Source organism: Rousettus aegyptiacus, unplaced genomic scaffold (assembly GCF_014176215.1).
Source record: "Rousettus aegyptiacus isolate mRouAeg1 unplaced genomic scaffold, mRouAeg1.p scaffold_m13_p_2, whole genome shotgun sequence".
Taxonomy (NCBI): domain Eukaryota; kingdom Metazoa; phylum Chordata; class Mammalia; order Chiroptera; family Pteropodidae; genus Rousettus; species Rousettus aegyptiacus.
This window is the reverse complement of record NW_023416295.1, coordinates 12,160,950-12,178,289: the sequence shown is the minus strand read 5'-3', so window position 1 is coordinate 12,178,289 and position 17,340 is coordinate 12,160,950. Positions and strand designations below refer to the sequence as shown.

General features: G+C 42.5%; 1 protein-coding gene across 4 annotated transcripts in view; it reads right to left on the bottom strand.

Moving 5' to 3' along the window:
* The window catches only part of EPHA4 (EPH receptor A4), a 133,193-nt gene extending 122,298 nt beyond the window's left edge, over positions 1-10,895 (bottom strand). For 2 of the 4 annotated variants that reach the window (XM_016156703.2, XM_036235974.1), the window contains exons 1-3: positions 10,723-10,895; positions 7,601-7,668; positions 2,806-3,469 (exon numbers count right to left, since the gene is read on the bottom strand). In XM_016156703.2, coding sequence (XP_016012189.1) covers positions 2,806-3,469; positions 7,601-7,668; positions 10,723-10,813 — 823 coding nt within the window. In that variant the 5' untranslated portion in view covers positions 10,814-10,895. The remainder of the gene's footprint in view (positions 1-2,805; positions 3,470-7,600; positions 7,669-10,722) is intronic. The other 2 variants (XR_004955544.1, XM_016156704.2) reach the window with 2 other exon arrangements.
* Between the last annotated feature and the right edge of the window lie 6,445 nt (positions 10,896-17,340).

Sequence of the window (17,340 nt, the reverse complement as noted above, 5' to 3'; positions counted from 1 at the left end):
TTGGGAAAGGCCAGAGTGATTAAAAAAAAAAAAATACTAGCATTAACATCGGTTTTATGCTGTATAATCTACATGGGGACTTTTACTAATCGTACACCACTGTGTCCTCATAACAAGTCTGTAAGCCAAATACAATTATTATTAACCCATTTTATAGATGAACAAACCAAGACTCGGAGAGCTTAATAAACATGTTCAGGGTCATTTAGCTAAGTGACCAAGTTGAGACACATTTCCTTGTCTTGATGTTCTTTCTGTTTCACTTGGATGCTTCTTTTGATACCTACTAATGATGTCAAAGATGGAGACAACCATTTCTATATTACTCCTATCTATAATTTCTACAATCTTGAGCCATCTTAAAGTTTCACTCAAGTTTGGAATTTAAGAATCCTTTGTCATTCTAGTTATTCCTTCCTGCCTAAATTCATGAGAGATTCTTACCGGTAGTATTAAAAACAAACAAGCAAGCAAAGTGCAAGGTTTTGTGCAAAAAGTATCTTATTGAAAGAGTTAATCATCTATGAGTAGCAACTGCATAGCACGTGAGGAAATACCAAAGATTCTTAAAAGTGGCTCAACCAACCTTCTCAATCTGTCAAGCATCTGACTTTGTGTTGGGAACAGTTTGCTCAGAAACGGACTGGACCTAAAACACTGAGCTCCTCCCCTTCCATGAACCATGTGATTAACTAGGTTCCCAAGATTATTTCCATAAAGCAAACCACTAACATGTTCGATTGCCTTTACATCCACTCCTCCCTCCATCTTTTTCTCTTTTCCTTCTAATTTAGGTTGTAAAACTGTCAGGAGTTTCGCAGCGTAGCAATGTATGAGTTACTGGGCTCTGTGACAATTGAAAATCAATGACATTGGATAGAGAGATGTACTAATGCCAGACAGGTGAACATTTGAGCATAAAATGGAAGACAAGGATGTTTAATATATATATTATATATATGTATATATTATATATATTTATATATATAATATATATATTTATATTTATATATATATATTTATATATATTTATATATATAATATATATATAAATATATATAATATATACATATATATATATAAAAACCTTGACATGTAAAGATGTGCAAGTCCTATCTTACAAAAAATGAACAGGCAGAATAATTTATTCTAAAGTATGATATATTGTCACTGCTCTGTTCATTTCACTATTCCCTTCTATGATTATTGTAATTCAGGTGCCAATAACAATGTGCTTTATAATATTAATACCAGAACACATTTCAGGGTTTCAATTTGAGATAATTTATCTAGTAGTTGCTAAGTCAACAGAAACTAAATGGTAAAGACATCTTTTGAGTTCCAACTTTAAAATTTTTAAGTTTATGAATTTACCTTATTGTTTTATGACAATGAAAAAGTCAGGCAGCCCTTATTCTGCTTTATTTACAATTAAATAAAAAGACATTCATTGTTAGCTACTCCTAGAAATAACTACAGTAAATCAGGAAAGACACTTGAGAAAAATATAAACTATGAAAGGAGAAACACATTACCTTATGAAACCAAATTACCAAAAATGCCAATTTTTTTTTTTTTTTAGGTTATAACTGTTGATTTCCAGTCAGTCAAGTGGATTGCCCCATAGTTAATCCCAGCCTGTCATTAAGATGGTTGAAATGCCAGACGAATTGTTTGGCAGTCAGCTATTTCAGGCTCTTTAATCACCAAATCAGATGAACTATGGGCAACTCAGTCTGCAGCTTAACAATTACCATGAGAAAAAGATTAATCTGATCTATTCCATAGATGCGACCAGAGTTCCAGTGTTTAGTAGTGACCATAATAAGATTGGCAGCAGTAGGCTATCGATAACCACTAAAAGTAAATATCAAGCAAAAATTTTTAAAAACCTCGAATAACTGATTTTTTAAAGCCTTACTCCATATATGACGCATAAATTTTTATCATCTCTTATTCAGAAACAAAATTGCTATAAGAAAAAACTTTCAAACTTTCCCAGTATTCTAACAGAAAGGGGACATCAAGGAAGAAGGAATTGCATATACTGAATTTTAGGTGAGGAAATGGAATCACTTTAGTAATATGATACAGACAAATCAACATGATAAAGACACCTAGATTTCTTCAAAACCTCAATAACCAAAATGGATCACAATTTAATATTGCCTCTGACCACAGGCAGATCAAATAGGAAGACTCTTACTAGCTTTTTATCACCTCCTTGGGGAAATAAAGAAGTCTTTCATCAAGATTAATTTCACTTAGGACCCCTTATCAATGGGTGCTCAGTGGAACCAATGTACTTAAAACACTCTGTTGAGCCTTGTCTACACTGCTCCACAAGCAGGGAAAACTAGACCTTCTTCATAAGGCTCAAGGGACTGGGAACAAAGCAATCCTATTTTCACATGTAAATTGTTCATGTACATAAACATGCAATGAGATGTTTACCATTTACCAGGGTTCGAAAAGGTGTCCACCCCCTTTAAGCAAGGATCAATCATGCCTGTTCTTCAGCTGGTTCATTCACATTTCAGAGGGCGCATCAAGCCAGTGCAGGTCTAAGAGCTGGTTAGCAAATGTGTTTGGCCTTCTGCTGATTACAGCAGCGTCATTTATTTTGTCCGTGTTTGAACCATCTTAGCCTTGCCACCTGGAGCTATAGCACTTACTCATTAGACCCCTCTGTCCTACCACATCCCACAGGGGCTCCTAATTACTGGCTTTACTCCATTTAGCCTCATCTCTGATTTAATTACATGCACTAAGCCCCAACGAAAAGTACAATATGGCTCGTCTTACCTTGGCATTCTCCGTTCCGCTCTTCATGCCCGGCATTGCATAGGCAGTTGCCAATGGGTACCAGCCACTCGCCATCTGCCCCACAGTACATTTTTGGCACATCCTTCTCTTCTGAGTTGTTGACACAGGAGCCTCGGACTTCCACCAGTGAAGACGTATCAGCCCCTGTGATGGTGTCAGGGAACTGGGCCAGATTGCGAACTGTGAGCGGACATTTCTTATAGAATACGCGGACCGATACCAGGGCAATGCAGGCGCCCACATCCTGAAAAGCCAGATAAAACCCCTTTTTGCTCAATGGCCCCACATCTCTGATCTCAGTGTTTAGCTTCATGATTCTGTCGCCAATGTCCACCTGGGTGAAGCTCTCGTCGGCGGCAATGGTGTCAATCTTGGCAAACTGGCTCTCTCGGATAAAACGCTCTTTGTCGTTGTCTGATTCGTAGTAGTACAGGTTAAACGTCTCCTTGCAAGTCCCCATGACACCTGGAAGACTATTGCAGTCCCTCAAGGTGAACTTGATCTCAATGTACACCCTCTGGGCCCCTTCTCGTGTGATCCAATCAGTTCGGAGCCAGTTGTTCTGGCTGGGTTCCATCACGTTGCACACTTGGTAGGTTCGGATGGGTGTATTTTTTTCATCCATAATACTCACTTCCTCCCACTGCAGAGATCCAAAGGAAATGTATCAATTACAAAATTTCATCATTCAGCTATCTGTCAATCCTACTTTACTCCCATAAGAAATGGTGATTTTTGTTCCAACAAGAAAACTGCTGAGCGCCAATCCTCACTAAGAGAGTATCTTAAGGAGATAAAACGGTATTTTATTGAGGAAGTGTTTTTTTAATTGTTTCATTCTTTTGCCCTTAATCCAGAGGCAATCGTGGATTTATTGCTCATGGGTTCTCAGCAGTTTCTTGTGGTGGTCTAATAACCTCAAATTCACCTATTACAACAGCTACAGTTTCAAGTGGCAACAGTTCAAATTTACTCATAAATGAAAAACTAGTATGCATATTGTTTCAACAACAGAGCAGAGACCTGAAAATTAAGAGCAGGAAGAGCAGAGCTTGCCAAAGGAAGACAATTATCAGTTAATTAGTGGTGCTCCTGTCAGAACTTTGCTCTCTAATACCTAAAAAAATGTCAGTCGATTTTTTTTTGCTCTTTTTTTTTTTTTGGCACTGTCACTACTCTATAGGGAAAAATCTCACTATTCTGGTTTTTGTAATCCTGGGAAGACAGAGAGTAAACTTTCTGGCCTGATTTCTCAAATGCACTGCCATCAGAAGCATGTATTCAATTAAGTGTTAGTATATTGTTCCTACTTTGAAAACATAGACACATAAGTAAACAAGGATACATACATGCTTTGCTTCTAAATATCCTCAGGATACTGAAAAAATAGTAAGTGGTATTTACCACTGAAAGCTCACGAAAATTAAAGAAGGGTGGTAGTTTTTGCAATCTACTTCCTAACATAAAGATTCCAGGGGTGGGACCATCTGAATTCATCGTGACTAGAGTAACTCTCGCCATGGCTTTTAAAAACAGTCGTAAAAGCAGCAAGATTGTTTGGGGGCTACTGCAAGGATAATAGGCGGTCTCCAATTATTCATTAATATCTACGATAGTGCATTTATATAGATTTGGTATAAATCACCTTATGTATCTAACATGTGATATAATTAGAAGAAAAAAAGACAGTTTAAAAAATTGTACTCTATAGTAGTTCCACTTAAAGCTCCATTCAATAAAATGAAGTACATAGAATCATAATGTACCTTTTAACAGGTTTTTCTTCTATGCATTGGAAAACTATTAATGGATGGAAATATTACTATGTAAAGGGCCATAATGCATAAATTTCTGCGTCCCTTTCATCTGCTACCATTATGAAAGTTGGAACTGGGAGGGATAAGTACCCTGTGGTGATTAAAATTTCTTTTTATCCACTAAGTAATAAATCACTGGTAATTTACTTATTTGGGGAAATTCATGTAAATCCCAAAGTAGATCCCCACCTTGAAAAATACTACTCAGCATGCTTCTCATCTCAGAACAAAAGGAATATGGAAAAACATATTTATCAATGTAAATGAAAGCACATAGGGATATCTCCACAGAGTTCATACAGGGAAATTCAGGTCTAATGTGAATTTTCCAGGCTGAACTTGATTGTCGAAACACACTGATCAATTCACCAGAACAATGACAAATCTCCCCTTAGTTTTGTGTTATACAATCAATGTCAGGAACTCAATATCCTCCTTTAAATGAACACTGCCAAGAAATTAGGTTTTTGCTATAATGTTGCTATCAGGAACCATCACTTTCCATTATTCTCATGTTGTACTTAGTCGTTCTGATAGAAAAACAAGAGAACAGCATTGCCTTTGACTATATATATACACACATATATATGTATGTATATATATATACACACACACACACATATATACACACACACACATATTTTTTTTACTTTGTGGTATTGTCGAATAAGGTTTCTTTCTCTTTTTAAAAAAATAATAACAAATAATTGTCATTATTGGAGAAATCTCTAATCCCAAATTTCCAGCCAAGAAAGATGTAGTTTGTTCTAACAATAAGTAGAGATTTCAGAATAATCCAAAAACTCAAATATGCTCTTCTCCTCAGCTAGAAAGAACTTTGGAAAGCTAATCCATCTCTACTTGGCAGATGTCTAATTCATGTCACTCTAACCCTGAAAAAGTCCTCTTCAATTGCAAAATCTAGAAATGAATTAAACTTTATAATTTGGCACACAATTTCCCAGAGGCTATTATATAGTTTGGAACAATTATTTCTTTTATGCACAAATAAAATTTTATTTCTAACCCTTTATAATAATACTTAAAATGTTATACACATCATATTTAAGGATAGAAAAAAACCGACTACACTCAGCCCATAAAAAGTTCTGGGTTGTATACAACAATCAGTATGCATAGTATTTTTTTTTTTTTTTTAAGAAAGATTGAGACAACCAAGAGAAGTTTTTTGGCTAGAAAACATGACCAGGTGCTTTTTCAGCAGTTTGAGGAAGGGGTTGGTGGGGGTGGAGTAAGTCTGCAGCATATTAAATTGCAATAAAAGCTTTTCAGAAACTAGATCGAACATAGACTGTACTCAAAACTGTATCACCCTTTGCTTTTAAACAGGTCCATGTATATTGAATATAACAAGTCAGATCCAGAATCATATCTGATGCATTCTCTCTTTAAACTTGAGAGCAGCCAGTAAGAAAAATAAGGCTCATTAAAAATTTTAATGCAAGTACGGACACCTTTCATCCTCAATTTTGCAGACAGTTCTAATACATTCAACCTACAGAGCAATAGCCCTGGTGTAGCATGGGAAAGGCTTCCTGAATCAGTGACCTTTCCAGGGTATAGGATTAACAAGAGTCTGACTCTCACAAGATAAAGCTGTACCTTTCTTCGCATTCAAAGGATGAGGGCAATTGCCTGCAATCAGCAGTGAATACAGCCTGTCTACACTGCCAGAGGCCTGCCAATCATTCTCCCTTCCTTTAAAAAAATGGTTTTGAGGGCAGACTGGAATTTTTTCAGCAGAGACCCAACCAACTGCAGTCAAGTTCAGGCAGAAAACCAGGAAGGCAGGGAAATCACCATTTTATTTCAAATGGATTACAAGATCCGCTTGGGAAAAAGACAGCTTAAAAGTCTATTTTCATGACCGTTTCCTGCCTTGTCTTATTTTTGAAACTTGTCTTCTACAACAGTTTTTATGAATCTTTACATATGTTTTTAATCTCCAATTGCTTACTCAAAGGACAGGTTAAGCACCATACAAATGCTGGCAACAACAATTTTTGCCTGGTAAAGACTCCTAATCTTTCTTTCATCCTTATTGTTTTTAATCACTTGACTCAGTCATAGACTATCAAGCATGTAAAAATAGGATGATATGCTTCATTTTTAAAGGCTTTAAGAGTTATTTCAATTTGGCAGAAGCCAGAGATACATACTGTACTGATTTCTTTCCAAAGCTGATTCATTCTGACCTGTTACAAGGGACGGTGGCGGGGAGGGGGGGATAGGAGAATGTGGTCATTGACCTAATTGTATTCTCTGAATCTTCCACTGGAGACAGTGATGGCGAATTTGAGAAGTAATGAGCAGTGATGCATTCTCTAATACTTTATAACCCGGACTTCCATGCCCCAAGATCTGAGTCCAAATACTTAAATATTTCACATCTAGCACCAACAATACTCAAGCATGTGGGTTTTTCTGCATATATTGTGTCCCTGGCACAAGTTCATAAGGCTTTCTGTGAGTGTGCAAGAGAATAGCACCTGATTTAAGGTCACCGTTAGAAGTGTTTTCTGCCTGGTATCCTTATTTATTCATTTTCCTCATCAGGCAACAAAATATTGCTCTAACGTTCACCCTGTCAGGACTTCATGGCCATCACAGTAATGGGCATAATTTCTAATTTGGTCCCCAGATTGCATTTCTTGTCAGTATTTGAGTTTAAAATAGGCATCTAAGGCTACACCTCTACCACCACCGGTCTTCTAACTTCGAAAATGCTTTCAGCTCTTTTGGTTTCTACTTCTTCCATGACAGACCTATCCAAGGGGAGGATAGGATTTCTGCAACAAAGCGTAATTCACTTCATAGGCCATGGCGGTAATCTGACCCTCTCACCACAATCAACAAGAATCAAGCCATTAGGACTCTCGGAAAGTTGCTAATCACTCCTTTTTACCCTTCAGAGCACAGAGAGACTCGGAACTTACCCCTCCCTCCAGAGGGCTCGCTATCCACCCAAGTTCGCCCTGGACGGATTTGGAATCCAATAAGGTAACTGCAAAAAAAAAAAAAAAAAAAAAAAGAGAGAGGGCGGGGGAGGGAGAGAAAGAAAAATAGATTAATTTCCAATTGCAAAAAGCCAATACTACGAAAACCATTTGCCTGAGCGTTTCCATATGTGCTGAGGGTGTGCATATCCCAACTCTGATCAAAACCTAAACTTGGTCTCACTTATGTAAATAATCATTACTCACTTGATCTTCTCCCCCTCCTTAAATCTGCAAGTTCTTATTTATTTTACTTGCTTAGCATTTAAAATTCCATTCTAGGACTCAGTTGATTCATTTTCTTAAAAGGATGAATAGAGAATCTCAAGTACAATTCAAAAAATAAATATATCTATGTAGGGCAGTTGCACTCAAGAGCAAAATCTGCATTCATCTCTGTCCCGTATCTACTGGAGTTATTTGTTTTTGTAAGTTTCAGATGACCACATAACTCATCATCATCGTGACAGAGACACAAGTGAATTCTATCTGAGAGTGCTCAAAGGGTCATGAAAAGGCTCTCTCCTCTACCATTTTTCCACCTCCGCCACCAAATAAATCGGCCCTGGATGTGGTATCCGCTGCTTTTTTGAATATCAAAGTTTCAGAAGGGAGAAGGGCAGACGTGTAGAATTAGAATGCAAATCAGCTGAAGTATACTCTTTCCCAGGTCTGTTTGAGGACGGTCGGAGACTCCTCTTCCACCCAAGAGGAAACCACTGGTTTGAGTTCTAGGTCTGGAGTGCTGCCTAATAGACCTTAGCATGCTTGTGCTACACGTAAAAAGCGCGCGTCAAAGCTTAAGGGAACCAGGAGGGCGGCTACCCAGCGGCTGTCCCCCGCCCAGGATGGTACAGTCCTAGGCACCTAGGACATTGAAAAGGACGCAGTAAATTGCTAACCTCTCCAAGTCCCCTTTCCCACCGAGATCTGCAGGCCTGGAGGTCGAAGGGCCCATCTCAAAGGAACCACCGGGTTATTAATTTGATCAGCGAAGCCCAGCTCTTCAGGCTGGGGGAGGGGTGGGAATGGGCTGTCTTCATCCTTGCTCCTGCCCACGCCGACTCTCGATCTCGCCCCCAGACCCCTGAATTCTGCCCATTCCCCCTCTCGTTTCACCCCGAAGTCAAAGGAGTTAAAATCAGCCTCTTTCTCCTGGTTTTCCCGAGAAGCCTGAATTCCTGGGGTCTGTTAATTATTTTAAAATGTAGAGCCTTCCCCGGGTCGCTCCCGCCCGGAGTTGCGCCCCACCCCCGGCCTCGTTCTCTCTTCTCGGTCCCTAGAGAAAAGCCTGCTACAACCATTTGGATTTATGTAAGGTGGATTAGGGACACAAAGGGAACAATAAGACCCAATTTACAAAAAAAGGGAGGGAGTAGAATGGGAGGGTAAAAAGGAGAAAAGGAAACGTGATGGGAATAAAAAGCAACAAAATGAATTAATTTTCAAGGGAGAGGAGGGGTCCAAGAGGGGGGTGACTCATCCCCCTCGTCTTTCTGCATCAGCCTACGGCTGCATCAGCGCCTTTTTGTGTGTAGGGCTCCCAAGTTTTGCTTCCAACATAAAAGGCAAGAAAGGGGTAAAAAGAAAATCTCTGGGCCTGGTGCGGTGAGGTCTCAGGGGACGTCCTAACAAGTGTGCGAAGTAGTCGGGAGAACGCGGGAGGGGCGATTCGGCTAAGAGAAATGACCCTGCGAATCCAGGGGCGGCCGAGACGGCTACCGGAGTCACGTCGGAAGGAGGGAGGATATAGGGACGGTGAGCGAGCGCCCCTTTGCTCCCAAGCAGCGTCTGCCGGCAGGTGTGTGACTCTCTCCGAGCCTCCGCCTGGCGAGCTCTGGGTACCCGCCGCGCAGCCAAGGCTAAGTTGGATTTTGGCTCCCTCCTTCGGAAAAGGGAAAATGATAGATTGCACGGGGATGGAGGGATGGATCCTGGAGAGATGGACGAATTAATAGATGGATGGATGGTTGGATGGGAGAGCGGGGAGGGGTGAAAGAGTCGGCGAGACAGATGCAAGGCTAGATGCACGCAGGCTCGAGCACGAGCATTCGCAGGAACACACGCGCTCACAATTAGGGCACTCGCACACAGACACGCGATCGTCCGCGTCCACGCGGGCACCCACGCACCACACAGACGCATTTGCGAGCGCGCGCACACACACACACACACACACACACACACACACACGCACACTCAACTCGTCTTTCCCTGAGATCATCAGTAACTAAATGATCAACCCCCACCTCCCGACACAGACAGGCAGACACACACACACACAATCCTTCCAGCACGTCCAAACAGACGCGCGGTACACCGCGCACCCAGACGGGTACGGTCGGTCCCGCACGTTCCTTCCGAACTAACCCGTGTAACACTTCTGGGGCATAAAGCAAAAACTCGAGTATATTCAACTTGAGGGCGAATTCCCCAGGTCTGCGGGATGATCTGAGGAGCGTGGGCCCCTTAAAACAGCGATCGCACCCCCAGGGCGCAGACCCCAGCGGGGGGAAATGATGTCTGACGCCAGGTGCTAGAAATCAGGTCACTGGCGACCGGGGACCGGCGACCGGCACCTCGACCGCCGCAGCCGGCTGCGGGAAGCGCTGGGTTCGTGAAACTTTGCAGAAAGCAGAGCTCGCAAGGCTTTCATAAGAACCCGGGAACACCAAGCCCTCGACCGAGGCTGGGTGGGGGAGAGGTGGAAGCGAGGATTAGGGCCACAGAATTATTATTTTAATCCTGGCGTGGGCTCCCGTATATTCCCTCGGGGCGCCTCGAGCTGGCCTCGCCGGCGGATGCAGATAAACTTTGTCCTTTCGCTACAAACTTGGGCAGCCTCGCCGCCCGCACGGGTCACCACCACAGGGCGGGCTGCTCAGCCGCTCCCCGCAGCCCCTTCGCGGATCCCCTCGACCCGGCCCCCTTTTTCCAGAGTCGGGATGCACCGCTCACGCCGAGATCCCCCCGCACCCGCTAACCGTGCGCTCACGAGGAACATTCACCCGCGTATCTTCCCCTTTCCGTCCCCGACCGCAGAAAGGCCACCCCGCTCTTACCTTCATTCGCAGGGTACACCCTGGAACCAGTGACAGCGTCGCAAATCCCAAAGAGAAACGAAAAGAGGACAAAATAGAAAATCCCAGCCATGGTTCGCCGGTGCCAACGCTGCTCCTGCCGCTTCTATCCCAGTGGAATAAATGCTTAAGTTAGGAGTGCAGCAGGCTGAAGACATTGCCAAGGGGGCGGGCCCGGCCGGTGACGTGCGCCCGCCAGTCCGGGGTCTGCGGCCAATGGTGGCGCAGACGGGGCGGCCTGGCCCCGCCCCTACCGGGTAGAGCCCGCCTCGAAGCCCCGCCCCTCCAGGCTCCGCAGGGCGCGCAGTCTTCCCGGGCTTGAGGGGGCGAGCCCTGCTGGGGTCCTCGCCCCCGCAAGAGGGAGGTGGTAGGGTCCCCAGACGTCACCTCTGGGGTCCAGCCCCTGGGTGGTGGAAGGAGCTTCGAAAAAACTCTGAATCGATTGAAGCGGGGAGGCCGAGGAAAGGTTGGCAAACCCTTGTTACACCCACGGGTGGTTTGAGATAGAGGAAAAGCGATTTTATTGCAATAAGATAAGTATAAAGTTGACCTCTTTACCGTTGCTCTTTTCTGAGGGTCGAAGTGTTCGAGTCCCGCGAGCCCCAGCTGGGGCTGCACACTCACTCCCGCGCAGGGCCCCAGCCACCCTCTGCTACCTTGCTCTGTTTTGTGTCTTTATGGTGCATCTCCATATGAAATGCTCTTTGGAGGGAGTTTTGTGGGTCTATTACTCCTTTTTTCCCCAAGCTTCCCAGTTGCCTGGAGAGCAGGAGTCCCCAAGATCGGGTGCAGCGCCTGGCCGGAAGCAGGGCTCAGTCACTGTCTCCAGAGGCTGAAAGAATGACTTTCTAGCAAAGGAGAAGCCCGCTCTGGCCCCATCTCAGCGCTTGCGCGGTGGATCTCATCCTGGTCCCGGGACAGGACTCCCCACCGCTGCAAGACGCCCTGAGATGGCCCTGGATAGCCCGGGGGAGTCCCTGGGACCGGACCTGGCAAGTCCGGGGCGCGTGGGGTAAAAGCGAAGGGCTGGAGTGGAAATGTGGGAACCTGCGCCTGCCCAGACATCGCTAATGGGAACTCGGAAACTGCCCCGAGCGGTTGCTGCGGCTCTGCGCTCCAACCGCTGAACAGCGCTGGTTCGGCAGCTGTCCTTGTCTCGGGAGACGGTGGTGGGCAGCAGGACCCACAGAAATCTGCGCAGCTGCCCCTGCCGAAGTGCAGTGGGTGTTGTTACCGACCCTCTGGAGCGCTGGCACCACTGGGTCGTGGTCCGTCCCCCAGTCCCCCCACCGCGGGCGCAGCCATCTGAGCGCCTTCCCGCAACAGGAACGCAGCCGGCAGTCCGGAGATTGACTCCTGACGTTATTCGGTGCATTTCTAGCAAAGGAGGAGTCGAGTTTGCGGGGGACTTCGATTCCAGACGAGGGGCGTCCCTCCTTCCCTCCCCGGAGTCGCCCCTCTTGCGCTCTCCGCGGCTGGGCCGGGTTTTCCTCTGTAGCCGAGGTCCCAACGGGAGGGCGATCTCGGGGAGGTTGAAGCGCCGTTCTCTTTGGCAGCGACTCAACGTGAACCAACTCTGCCACCTGCTGGCCAGACGCGGGAGTGCGCGGCCCCGGCGGAAGGGCTAGCGGACAAAGACCGCAAAGCGCGACCAGCCACCGGCAGAGACGTGGTGTGTGGGTGGGAAATCTTTTCGTCCACCCTCCCACATACGGCGCACCCAGGCCATCCCCGCCGTGTGGTGCCGGGCGGCGGAGGAGAAGACTCGAGAGTCCTGTCGTACTTCTCGCCAGCTAGATTACCGAAAACGGAATCTGAAGGCGGGTCGATAAGAAACTCATAGTAAACATCCCAGGGGTTGCTAGAGTAGTCGCTGCTGTCGCTGAAAACGCAATCTTAATTCTAGATAAAGGGGGAAGGGTGCAGGGCGATGCGGAGGACAGCGCAGCTCGCGGCCATGGTTTCAGGTCTTCGGCGCCCGCTGCATAGCCTGTCTCCTCCGTGGCTGGACGGCTGCCCTCGTGCAGATCAAACCTGGGCTAAAAAGATGGGCAACTTTTACTTGAGCGCGCTCGGCAAGGCGCTGGGCAGTAGCCGTGAGATGATGGACAAGGGGGGCAGTTCGTGCGGCTCCAGGCATTTTGGCTTCTCAGCGAGAGAGCTGCTGAAATGTCCCAGTCTGAAGAAGTAGATTTCAGTTCTTTTAGCTACTGATTTCACACAAGTAAAAAGGCAAAAACCAAAAAACAAACAAACAAAAAATACACACAGGGGATGTACATGTACGTGGGCGTATAAATTATTGAAAGTAACTGCACGGAATCTCTTTAAGGAATGCGAGTTTAGGTTCTTTCATGTGTCTTCCTGAGTTTCATAGGACAAAAAGATGAATGTTGGTCTCTGTCATTTGGCACGGACTCAAAAGAGAAGGAGCCATCCAAATTCTGTTTAAAACACTTTAAACAATAGTTGCTGGCTGCCTCTCTGTAAGAGCTTGAATTTTGCACATATGTGTGGTTGAAACGGAAAATTGACTGCCTGCCTTCTGAAAAACAGTAGAATTTCTAAAACATGTACCATTCTAAACGCTCCCCCCCCCCGCCCCCCGGGGATATCCGCTCTGAATATTAAACGAAGTCTTTCCAGCCACAGCTGCCTGAAAGCATAGCTTCATCTGCTAGGGTACATTCAGTGACTTCCCTTTTTTCTTCCCATTTTCCCTTTTTGGGGCCTCAGAGCAGCCCCCTAATCTAGAGATCCATGAGACGGGAAGTGCTAACTCAGAAAAACTGAACTGTAACCTCCTCATGAAAGCATTTCTGAGTGGAAGATCAGAAATAAGCTGCTGAAAATTCTTCTGTTCACTCTGAGTCCCTAGAGGAAAAAGTGTTCTAATCTAGCAGACACCATTCCTCCTAAAAATAGGGCAACGAGGAAGAAATGATGGTGGCCATGGCCCATCAATGCAAAACCCCTCCCGTTTTATTGGAAAATGCCCAGGAATTCTCAAGCACTTGAACATTTACAACAAATCAGTTGTCCTGTGGAATGAAAAGCCTGCCATAGAATAGCACTTTCAAAAACTACCTAAATCACCTGCTTTTAAGATAAATTAGCTTGACTTGTGTAAAAGCCCTCCAACCGCTGTAAGAATTTAAGAATATTTTGACTCCGTTAAGAGATAAGTAAAAAAAAAAAAAAAAAAAAGTGCTTATAAGCTTCAAAGAAAATAGTAATTAAATAATTTAAAAATTTCAATATACTTTTTCCTTTTTGTATAGTACCAATGACAAAGACTTTAGCTGCAAAGTATATTTTAAATGGTAAGTTGAATTAAGGTTGAATTTCAAAGGTGTTTCTAATTTCTGAAGACATTTTAAAATAGCACCAAGCCTCCCAGAGTCTCCATTTCTAGGTGGAGGGCCAGTTTCACCAAAGTAATGAGAAAAGGGGAAAAGGGCTTTCGACCTGTGGACAAATAAGAAACGATAAAGAGAAAGCATGGAAAATGAGAGAGAGAGAGTGTGTGAGAAAGAGCAGATGAACACACTCTGCCTTTTACTAGATATTCTGCCCAATTTTTTAGCTAGTTCAGCTGAATTTCCTGGACATCAGTCTTTTTATCAATCAAACAGAGCCTCCAACAGCAATGCAGTGACTCCATCATTGCCAGAACCAGGGTTTTCAAGACAGACTCATCCCTCGTTTTAACTTGTAGCAAGTCTTCTACTAGCTGTGTGTCTTTGGATAAGTTCCCTAGTTCTCTGAGACATGGTTTCCTCACCTGAGAATTGTAGTTTTTATGTGATTCTTCTTAAAACTGAATGAATTTTGTAGTGCACATAGTGTAGTATCTAGCATATAGGAGGCAGTTATTATTACTCTCAGATAATATATCATAAAAACACTTAATAGTTAATAATTCAATATTATTAAATGTAAAATCATTTATTTAATGTAAATTGTCCTTTCCATGAGGAAACCAGGCACTGCGACTTACCATTTAAGCTCCATGAGAGGAGAATGTTTAACTTCACCAACATGTACAGTAGCAGAGGGCAATAAATTCTAAATTCTTCCCTTCTTTCGTTGTTCATTTATGACAGCTCTTGCTCACTCATATTCCTAAGTGATTCAGCTGGACTTGAACCTAAGGAATGTACCTGTCTCCAAATACAGGTTTCAAAAATAATTAAGTGAAACAAGATGTGAGGAATCAAAGGTCTCATAATCAAGTCAAAATCTCAGTGCTAATTAATAACCAAAACTCTCCCTGATGAAATATCCACCTTTGTCAGAAAACTATTCTTGGCTGTAAGCTACTCTGAAATATAGTAACCGGGAACAACATTTGGTAGGCTTCCTACAACTTCTAGGAAACCTTACTGGAGGTTTCATCCTTAGATCTCAAGATTTTGATGCTATTTCTCATGCAAAGCAGGACTCTCCTTAGTCCTTCTAACCTGAGTGGGAAAGATGGCCACAGAGCTCAGGTTGTGGTGAGTCAGAAGAATAAGAGAGTAAGACAGGAAAAGGCTTTCAGGTTCACTGAGATGGAAAAGGACTGTAAAGAAAGATTGGGATTCTCAAGGGAGCAAGACTTTCCTGAAACTTTATTTGGTATCGTACCTGAATTTCAATTAAATTCTAATAAACATTTCTCAAGCACCTATTATGTGCCAAACACCATGAGTTTATGATGTCAAAGATTTCTTCTTAGCCCTCAGCAAGCAGGACATCCACCATGAGGTTGCGTGGGTGCTGTGTAGAAACCGTCAGGAAACTTGTGTTATCTTGGGGCCAATGTGAGGGAGATGGAGGGAGAGGAAGACACTCAGTTTGGTTCTACAAAAGCTCTAGATCCCTAGAACAAAATATTTTGTAGAGATAATGAATCTTTCTTCAGGAGAATTAAGAGGAGATCCTGTGCATGTTTTTGGCCGCATTGGGAAAGTGAGTTAAATATCAAAACTATTTCACTCTTTAAACGTGAAAGCCATGCAGTTAAAGAAATGTAAAACGCTTTTTACTTGGAAGGCTTCAATACAACAGCTATGAAACGATGTCCACTCATTCTAACTCCAAATGCCAACATAAACCTTCAAGTTGCAACCATTAAATATTTTAGCTATCAAATGTTTTAATATTTAATAGTTATGTTGATTTATGATCATTAAAAGAACTTTTGGAATTATGGTTATTTCATGATGAAAAACTAATGATAATATATATGTGAATAACATAAACGGGTACAAATTTTTTAGCCATTTTTTTAAAAAAATAATTATCTAGTTTGAGAAGCAATTTATGGAAATATGCAACAGCCCACATATTTTTCTTTCTGAAAAACAATTTGTAATTACAATGACATACTGTAAGAAAAAAACATATGACCACGAACATAATTTACGATTTACTACATAATGAGAAGGTAAGTTTAGAAACCTCTTTTTCCCCCCATCATAGGCAGAGTACTTCAGTACGGAAGACTTACATCCCAAACATTTATTTAGTACTTTCAAAAGATCTTTGAATATTCTAAAGATGTCTAAAATGACAGATAGCATATTTTGGGGTAAAATATAAATCCTTTAAATGCTTGTTTAGGTAATGAAACTTTATAAGCACACGTATAGAAGAAATGTTACTTTTAAGGTTATATTTATATTTTATTTCTTTAACCTAATCATTTATGCCAATTAGCAAATAGGAGAAGGCTTTTGCCTGAAAAAGGTTATGCCCGACCATTTATTTGAAAGAACTAAAGAGGAAACTCAGTCAAAACCCCAAGAAACACAGTGTAGGCTTTTTTTTTTTTAAAAAAAAAAATCATATTCTACTTGAGCTCCATTGCAAATTAATAAAATCGTATTAAAATCCATTGAACATAAATAAACTCCCTATGTAAAGAAATACAAAAGTGAGATTCATAAACATGGCTTGGTTAGAACTGGCATGATTTGGGGACTTTCTGGACACATGATGTTTAAAAACAGTAAAGAATTTAAAATAAAAGTTCACTCAAGAGTTTATGCACGTACACACATCACGCAGCTTCAACATGTGCTCTGTAAGCAGCCCTCTGCTACTTAGTTATATGTGGAATCACTTTTTCTTGACTATCTCTGCACAAATAAACTGGCTTAAATTTAGGCAAACAATGAGTTATTTGAAGTAGGGAAGTAAAAAGAAATTCAGTTAGTAACAGGTCATTTGACGCAAACTGACATTTAAAATATGTCATCAATCATTTCTTTTTCTTGTTATTCAAGTCTATATGTACACGTCCCAGGTTTTCTTTTTGCTAAACAGTGAGAGAAAGTGTTAAAAATTAGGCATTAAAACACAGAGAAAGGTATCTGATGACATGTATTGTTTAAATATGTGACCATGTATGAAAAAAGCCTGTGAAGAAGGACACACTTAACCATACCTATCTGGATTAGAGACCGAGTAATCCCAGTGTGAGATAAATCTTTTCTTCTATATAGAATATTTATATATTAGAAATATTATAGGTAGATTTTATTTCCTGAGATTTATGCTTCACTTTGACATTCAGGATTAACATGCAGAATATTAAAACACATTTGAACCCAA